The sequence below is a fragment of the Coregonus clupeaformis genome, chromosome 12 (assembly GCF_020615455.1).
Source record: "Coregonus clupeaformis isolate EN_2021a chromosome 12, ASM2061545v1, whole genome shotgun sequence".
Taxonomy (NCBI): domain Eukaryota; kingdom Metazoa; phylum Chordata; class Actinopteri; order Salmoniformes; family Salmonidae; genus Coregonus; species Coregonus clupeaformis.
This window is the reverse complement of record NC_059203.1, coordinates 29,587,663-29,597,147: the sequence shown is the minus strand read 5'-3', so window position 1 is coordinate 29,597,147 and position 9,485 is coordinate 29,587,663. Positions and strand designations below refer to the sequence as shown.

General features: G+C 43.8%; 1 protein-coding gene across 1 annotated transcript in view; it reads left to right on the top strand.

The window, feature by feature from the left end:
* The first annotated feature begins 7,730 nt into the window (after positions 1-7,730).
* slc6a22.2 (solute carrier family 6 member 22, tandem duplicate 2) overlaps positions 7,731-9,485 on the top strand; it is a 43,733-nt gene continuing 41,978 nt past the window's right edge. The window contains 1 exon segment of the mRNA XM_041893026.1: positions 7,731-7,843. Coding sequence (XP_041748960.1) covers positions 7,807-7,843 — 37 coding nt within the window. The 5' untranslated portion in view covers positions 7,731-7,806.

The following is a 9,485-nucleotide window of genomic DNA, read 5'->3' as shown; positions in this document are numbered from 1 at the left end:
CCAGACACCTAGGTATTTGTAGTTGTCCACATACTCTAGGTCAGACCCGTCGAGAGTAGTGATTCTAGTCGGGTGGGCGGGTGCAAGCAGCGTTCGGTTGAAGAGCATGCATTTAGTTTTACTAGTGTTTAAGAGCAGTTGGAGGCTACTGAAGGTGTGTTGTATGGCATTGAAGCTCGTTTGGAGGTTTGTTAACACAGTGTCCAATGAAGGGCCAGATGTATACAAAATGGTGTCATCTGCGTAGAGGTGGATCTGAGAGTCACCAGCAGCAAGAGCGACGTCATTGATATACACAGAGAAAAGAGTCGGCCCAAGAATTGAACCCTGTGGCACCCCCCATAGAGACTGCCATAGGTCCAGACAACAGGCCCTCCGATTTGACACATTGAACTCTATCAGAGAAGTAGTTGGTGAACCAGGCGAGGCAGTCATTTGAGAAACCAAGGCTATTTAGTCTGCCAATAAGAATGCGGTGGTTGACAGAGTCGAAAGCCTTGGCCAGGTCAATGAAAATGGCTGCACAGTACTGTCTATTATCGATCGCGGTTATAATATCGTTTAGGACCTTGAGCGTGGCTGAAGTGCACCCATGACCAGCTCGGAAACCGGATTGCATAGCGGAGAAGGTACGGTGGGATTCGAAATGGTCGGTGATCTGTTTGTTAACTTGGCTTTCAAAAACTTTTGAAAGGCAGGGCAGGATGGATATGGGTCTGTAACAGTTTGGATCTAGAGTGTCACCCCCCTTTGAAGAGGGGGATGACCGCGGCAGCTTTCCAATCTCTGGGGATCTCAGACGTTACGAAAGAGAGGTTGAACAGGCTAGTAATAGGGGTTGCGACAATTTCGGCGGCTAGTTTTAGATAGAAAGGGTCCAGATTGTCTAGCCCAGATGATTTGTAGGGGTCCAGATTTTGCAGCTCTTTCAGAACATCAGCTGTCTGGATTTGTGTGAAGGAGAAGCGGGGGGCATGGGCAAGTTGCAGCGGAGGGTGCAGAGCTGGTGGCCGGGGTAGTGGTAGCCAGGTGGAAAGCATGGCCAGCCGTAGCAAAATGCTTGTTGAAATTCTCGATTATTGTGGATTTATCGGTGGTGATAGTGTTTCCTAGCCTCAGTGCAGTGGGCAGCTGGGAGGAAGTGCTCTTATTTTCCATGGACTTTACAGTGTCCCAAAACTTTTTGGAGTTAGTGCTACAGGATGCAAATTTCTGTTTGAAAAAGTTAGCCTTTGCTTTCCTAACTGCTTGTGTATATTGGTTCCTAACTTCCCTGAAAAGTTGCATATCGCGGGGGCTATTTGATGCTAATGCAGTACGCCACAGGATGTTTTTGTGCTGGTCAAGGGCAGTCAAGTCTGAGGAGAACCAGGGGCTATATCTGTTCTTAGTTCTGTATTTTTTGAATGGGGCATGTTTATTTAAGATTGAGAGGAAATTACTTTTAAAGAACAACCAGGCATCCTCTACTGACGGAATGAGATCTATATCCATCCAGGATACCTGGGCCAGGTCAATTAGGAAGGCCTGCTCGCTGAAATGTTTTTGGGAGCGTTTGACAGTGATGAGGGGTGGTCGTTTGACCGCTGACCCGTTACGGATGCAGGCAATAAGGCAGTGATCGCTGAGATCCTGGTTGAAGACAGCGGAGGTGTATTTAGAGGGTAAGTTAGTCAGGATGATATCTATGAGGGTACCCATGTTTACGGATTTAGGGTTGTACCTGGTAGGTTCGTTGATAATTTGTGTGAGATTGAGGGCATCTAGTTTAGATTGTAGGATGGCCGGGGTGTTAAGCATATCCCAATTTAGGTCACCAAGCAGTACGAACTCTGAGGATAGATGGGGGGCAATCAATTCACATGTGGTGTCCAGGGCACAGCTGGGGGCTGAGGGGGGTCTGTAGCAAGCGGCAACAGTGAGAGATTTATTTCTGGAAAGGTGGATTTTTAGAAGTAGAAGCTCAAACTGTTTGGGCACAGACCTGGATAGTATGATAGAGCTCTGCAGGCTATCTCTACAGTAGATTGCAACTCCACCCCCTTTGGCAGTTCTATCTAGACGGAAAATGTTATAGTTGGGGATGGACATTTCTGAATTTTTGGTGGCCTTCCTAAGCCAGGATTCAGACACTGCTAGAACATCAGGGTTGGCGGAGTGTGCTAACGCAGTGAATAACTCAAACTTAGGAAGGAGGCTTCTGATATTTACGTGCAGAAAACCAAGGCTTTTACGGTTACAGAAGTCAACAAATGATAGCTCCTGGGGAGTAGGAGTGATACTGGGGGCTGCAGGGCCTGGGTTAGCCTCTACATCACCAGAGGAACAGAGGAGGACTAGAATAAGGATACGACTAAAGGCTTTAAGAACTGGTCTTCTAGTGCGTTGGGTACATAGAATAAAGGGGGAAGTTCTCCGGGCGTTGTAGAAAAGATTCAGGGCATTATGTACAGAAAAGGATATGGAAGGATATGAGTACAGTTGAGGTAAACCTAAGCGTTGGGTAACAATGAAAGAGATAGCATCACTGGAGGCACCGATTGAGCCGGTCTCGGGGTGTATGGGGGGGTGGAACAAAGGAACTATTTGAGGCAGTTTGAGAGGGACTAGGGGTTCTACAGTGAAATTGTATAATAAGAACTAACCCAAACAGCAATAGGCAAGGCATATTGACAAGGGAGAGAGGCATAAAGCAATCACAGGTGTTATTAGAGAGAGCTAAGACAACAACTGGTAATAGCGATAAAGTTTGGGCTGAGGCTAAACAGAATAAACAGAACAGGGTACCGTGTAAAGGAACAGTCCAGCAGGCATCAGCTGTGCAGCTGAGTGATCATAAGGTCCAGTGAACAGCAATATGTGAGTCCGAGAGCAGTTCAAATTGGTGCTTCAGCACAGCTAGCAGGGAGCACAGTTGTAGTTTGCGTGTGCTAGCGGGCCGGGGCTAGCAGATGGATCTTCGTGGTCGCCGCAACGGGAAGCCTGTTGAAACCACATCAGACGATTTCGTCGGCAAACCAGTCGTGTTGGATCGGCGGGGCTCAGTGTCAACACTAGGAGGTCCCGTCCGGTTGACAGAGAGGTAGATAGCCGGGAGATGGGCCTGAGGCTAGCTCAAGGCTAACTGGTGCTTGCTATAGGGCAATGGTAATTAGCCAACAACAGGTTGCAGCTAGCTAGCTGGTTGCGATGATCCGGCGCTAGGGTCCAGTGATTCCGGCAGAAAGTCTGATAAGCTCTGTTGTTTGCTCAACTATGACATTTTTTGTTATTGACAGATGGCTATTATATTTTTTATTTGGTTGAAAGAAGAATATTAATGTTTTACCTAGAGTCCCCCTTCACTCCTTTCCAGTTTCAGTCATGATCCAATGAATGGACAAGTTAGTGGGTTCTTTCAAATCTGCTATGACTAAGTAACTATAAACCAGTTAAACAGGTAAAACAATCTCACTAATGGTTAAAACAAACCCACTTACTGTTTTGCTAGATCTGGTTTAATGCGTCATTTTTCAGCCTAACTGTTTTAGTTGTAAACTGGTCCCTGACAAGAAAATGGACTAAAATAAAGTAAAAACAACCTGCGGATAAGCGAAGCACCGCTGCAAAGCTTAATATTTGACCGCAAACACTGCAACAGAAGCGAACTCCTTCCTCCACTTCTACGATACTGTACTTCAAGATTTCCGAGGAAGCTGTGAAGCGAGCTGTAGTGATTGTGTTTATGAATCTGTTATTAAAGAATGTGAAACAATGTTGTGTATGTTTACTACAGTATATTGCATGATTGTGTCCATGAGTCTGTTATTAAATGTGTATGTTTACTATTTTACATTAAATAAAGTTTGGCTGCAAATATGGTATTGTTCATATGAGCAGAATATTGTCTACTGTATATAGCCTACAGAAATTGGTTCAGTTATGGGCTAAAATAAATGTGTTCATATGGGCAGAATATTGTAGACTAGGCCTATATAAATTCATTCATATTGGCAGAATATTGTATATAAAATCGTTCACATAGTTATATAAAGGCTGTAGGCTAAAAACAGTCTATACTAAACTCAGCAAAAAAAGAAACGTTCTCTCACTGTCAACTGCGTTTATTTTCAGCAAACTTAACAAGATTCAACAACTGAGACATAAACTGAACAAGTTCCACAGACATGTGACTAACAGAAATTGAAAAATGTGTCCCTGAACAAAGGGGGGGTCAAAATCTAAAGTAACAGTCAGTATCTGGTGTGGCCACCAGCTGCATTAAGTGCGGCAGTGCATCTCCTCCTCATGGACTGCACCAGATTTGCCAGTTCTTGCTGTGAGCTGTTACCCCACTCTTCCACCAAGGCACCTGCAAGTTCCCAAACATTTCTGGGGGGAATGGCCCTGGCCCTCACCCTCCGATCCAACAGGTCCAGACGTGCTCAATGGGATTGAGATCCGGGCTCTTCGCTGGCAATGGCAGAACACTGACATTCCTGTCTTGCAGGAAATCACGCACAGAATGAGCAGTATGGCTGGTGGCATTGTCATGCTGGAAGGTCATGTCAGGATGAGCCTGCAGGAAGGATACCACATGAGGGAGGAGGATGTCTTCCCTGTAACGCACAGCGTTGAGATTGCCTGCAATGACAACAACCTCAGTCCGATGATGCTGTGACACACCGCCCCCAGACGATCCCGCTCCAGAGTACAGGCCTCAGTGTAACGCTCATTCCTTCGACGATAAACGCGAATCCGATCAACACCCCTGGTGAGACAAAACTGCGACTCGTCAGTGAAGAGCACTTTTTGCCAGTCTTGTCTGATCCAGCGACGGTGGGTTTGTGCCCATAGGCGACATTGTTGCCAGTGATGTCTGGTGAGGACCTGCCTCACAACAGGCGTACAAGCCCTCAGTCCAGCCTCTCTCAGCCTATTGCGGACAGTCTGAGCACTGATGGAGGGATTGTGCGTTCCTGGTGTAACTCGGGCAGTTGTTGTTGCCATCCTGTACCTGTCCCGCAGGTGTGATGTTCGGATGTACCGATCCTGTGCAGGTGTTGTTTCACATGGTCTGCCACTGCGAGGATGATCAGCTGTCCGTCCTGTCTCCCTGTTGTGCTGTCTTAGGCGTCTCACAGTACGGACATTGCAATTTATTGCCATGGCCACATCTGCAGTCCTCATGCCTCCCTGCAGCATGCCTTAGGGATTTTCACGCAGATGAGCAGGGACCCTGGGCATATTTCTTTTGGTCAGTAGAAAGGCCTCTTTAGTGTCCTAAGTTTTCATAACTGTGACCTTAATTGCCTACCATCTGTAAGCTGTTAGTGTCTTAACGACCGTTCCACAGGTGCATGTTCATTAATTGTTTATGGTTCATTGAACAAGCATGGGAAACAGTGTTTAAACCCTTTACAATGAAGATCTGTGAAGTTATTTGGATTTTTACGAATTATCTTTGAAAGACAGGGTCCTGAAAAAAGGACGTTTCTTTTTTTGCTGAGTTAATATCCAGGCCTACATGTAGTTTCTACGATGGATGTATTTTCGTTTTAAATAATAACCAATACACCATCCATTAAAACCAACCATTCACCGCAAAACATTTATTTATCAACAAAAAAGCGTAGCAAAATACAACAAATGATGGGGCTAAAATAACGTAAGTAGGACTAAAACATTTATTTAAAATAACGAAAAAAATACAAGTGCAGAATACATGACAATGCAGCACCATAAAAACAAGTTCAGGAACAAATCGTTCAAGAATGTGCTTAGTTTTCTGGTCTCATAAGGATTCATTGAAAGGGTTGAAATTGATAAGTGTCACAAAGTGTCAAGTAGGCAAGGTGCTCATTTTTCTCAGATGGATTTTGGAGTATTCACAACTGCAACTTAAAAGTGTATGCAACGCTCAGGTAAGACTCCAGCAGTTGAGTCATGGTGTACTTCTCAACCAGTGACTTCAGATCCTTCTGTTGCTTGCGGTAGAGGGGTCTTTGCCATGGCGTTGGAACGGCAGCAACGCTGCTCCATTCTCATTTCACCTCTTTGCTACTGTCGTTACAATGCCTCGATCAACTTCCAAATTCTGGGGGGGTAGCGTCAAGATTCACAGAAAATATTCGATGCCAGCCCTCCACTCCGTTGTTGGTCTTAGCCAAGTCTTGCAGGACAGCATTGTAGCAGTTCCATAATTCAGAAAATAAAAAAAGAGATAGAAGCAGATTGGAAACCATGTTACTGGCCTTGGGCATGCAGTCATCAATTATAAGAATAAGAATAATAAAGCCATTATTTTGTTAAACAAGACATACCTATGGGAAACATTGGCTTTCTTCCAATGCATACGACCTTCTCTGCGACCCATGTTGCCTGAAAGTACACGACATGACCAAATGTATGTGGACACCTGCTCGTCGAACATTTCATTCTAAAATCATGGGCATTAATATGGAGTTGGTCCCCCCTTTGCTGCTATAACAGCCTCCACTATGCTGGTAAGGCTTTCCACTAGATGTTGGAACATTGCTGCGGGGACTTGCTTCCATTCAGCCACAAGAGCATAAATGAGGTCGGAGACTGATGTTGGGCGACTAGGTCTGGCTCGCAGTCGGTGTTCCAATTCATCCCAAAGATGTTCGATGGGGTTGAGGTCAGGGCTCTGTGCAGGCCAGTCAAGTTCTTCCACACCGATCTCGACAAACCATTTCTGTATGGACCTCGCTTTGTGCACGGTGGCATTGTCATGCTGAAACAGGAAAGGGCCTTCCCCAAACTGTTGCCACAAAGTTGGAAGCACAGAATCATTTAGAACATCATTGTATGCTGTAGCGTTAAGATTTCCCTTCACTGGAACCTACGTGCCTAGCCCGAACAATTAAAAACAGCCCCAGACCATTATTCCTCCTCCACCTAACTTTACAGTTGGCACTGTGCATTTGGCCATGTAGCGTTCTCCTGGCATCCTCCAGATTCGTCCGTCAGATGACAGATGTTGAATCTTGATTCATCACTCCAGAGTCCAATGGCGGCGAGCTTTACACAACTCCAGCCGAAGCTTGGCATTGCACATGGTGATCTTAAGCTTGTGTGCGGCTGCTCGGCCATGGAAACCCATTTCATGAAGCTCCTGATGAACAGTTATTGTGCTGGCAATGCTTCCAGAGGCAGTTTAGAACTTGGTAGTGAGTGTTGCATCCTACGACAGACGATTTCTAAGCGCTAAAGCACTCGGCGGTCCCTTTCTGTGAGCTTGTGTGGCCTACCAATTTGCAGCAGAGCCTTTGTTGCTCCTGTAAGTTTTCACTTCACAATAACAGCACTTGACCCAGGCAGCTCTAGCAGGGCAGAAATTTGGAACTGACTTATTGGAAAGGTGGTGTCCTTTGACGGTGCCATGTTGAATGTCACTGAGCTCTTCAGTAAGGCCAATGTTTGTCTATTGTCTATCGAGATTGCATTGCTGTGTCAGCAACACGTGTGGCTGAAATAGCCGGATCCACTAATTTGAAGGGGTGTCCACATACTTTTGTATGTATAGTGTATGTCAGGAGCTCCTCCAGTTGATGTTCCGGGCGCTAAAAGAACCGGGTATGCAGCATAACCTGTCAGTCAGGGTTATGCAACCTTGGCATTTCAAAGCACCATATTTGGTGCACTTCCAGAAGGAAGTCTGTAGGTGTGGCATTCATGCAGGAGGATATTGTTTCAAAGAATAATGAATGCTGAGGGTAGCAGTGCAATAGCTTTTTAAGCAGAATATTTGGTTTATTAGCATACAATTAAATTGCTGGACTATCGAAGCCATCCATCCAACCCATGTATTCAGATCCTGCAGTTCAAAGAAGATTCAAAGGTAATCAATTGGGCATAGTTATTGATCATTAGCAGCATACATTTGCATTCATGCTCTTAAATCTCTTAAAATAGCCTATACTCTTCTTGTGCAATGTATAGCCCCTACTGTACTGTTTGTCTGTCTGGACTGTCTGCTTGTCTTGGTGAGAATCTTAAGTTAAGAAAATAGTCTTCTTTAGTTTGTGTGCATATTCTTATTTTATATTGAAGTATGACCTAAAACTAGAATAGTCTTATGGACATCATGTGAATGCAACATTTTAATACATTCTAATAACATTTTACTTTTCCAAAATCGTGTGACATAAAACACTTCTTCATTCCTTGTATTAATGGAATCATGCATATTTTCTTTTACATTGAAAATGGAAACTATGGGACAAATACTGATTTCCAAATAAAATGGACTATATTCTCATTCATATTATCAAAACATGAGTTGAGTATCAAAATAGTTTTAAAAGATGCCCTTGCCTTAAAGTTGTACCTCAGATAGATCTTTAGTATAATAGCCTATACAGTCAACTCAAAATATGTTATTCTGTTCTTTTGAAATAGCCAACATTTTCTGTATCATATTGAGACTAAATGAAAGACATAGGCCAAATGGATTTTGTGATGTTGTTCTATATTAAATTAACTTATTAGACTGTTAAAATGTAGGGGGAAAGGCAGAAATTGTATATAAACATTAGATTTTTGAACTTCACTCAAATTTCTAGAGTTTTCCCCCTCACGGCATGCCCGCTCATTAGGCAGTATAGTCTAACCCTTTGTAGGCTGAACGATAGAATAGCTATTTCCATGTTAAAATGTTATGGGATGCATTTTCTCCATTATTTTTGATGGTAGGCCACTCTGGTAGGCCTACATTGGGATCAAATAGCCGTAGTAGCCTAATTGATCACTGTCTGTAACTTAAAGCGGGGAACAGCTTCAGTGTTCACGGTAAACACGAGCTGGAAGTTGCACAGAATTTCACAATGATCAAGTTCGCAATCAGCATACTTGAAATTTGCTCAGTGCCTAATTTTTTTTGAGGGAACATTGAGGCCTGCTCATGTGTCTCTCCTCAATTGGAAAGCCTGCTCACTGATGTCAACACCAAAGCTGATAATTGTGACTTGATTGAATTGGAATGATGTAAATAATAACAATGATGATGATAGTGAGAGGCCAGTATAGTCTAACCCTTTAATCATAGGCTATTGTCACTTTGTGTCTCTAAAATCACAATGTTTCCATTTATTTGAAAAGTCTAAATGTCAGCCTTTTGCAAGAGCGGATTTCTGCATGAAATGTTCTATTTTCATAACTGATCAAAATGTGGTATGCTATAGCCTTTAGATAATAGTCTGCCCATATGAACAAATTTATTTTAGGCCATGTAAAGGACATGGTTTCACATTCTTTAATAAAAGACTCAGAAACAGAAACAGGCAATAGAGCTGTCTTTGCAGTTTCCCCGCCAAATAGGCCTACAAGGAGCTCGACGTATCTTGACGACGTTGAGTGTGCGAGGGGCTCTTTGTGCTGCGTAGTACCTTCCACATTTAGCTATGTGTCAAACCATAGACTACAGTGCATTCGGAAAGTATTCAGACCCCTTTGTATTTTTCCACATTTTATTACATTACAGC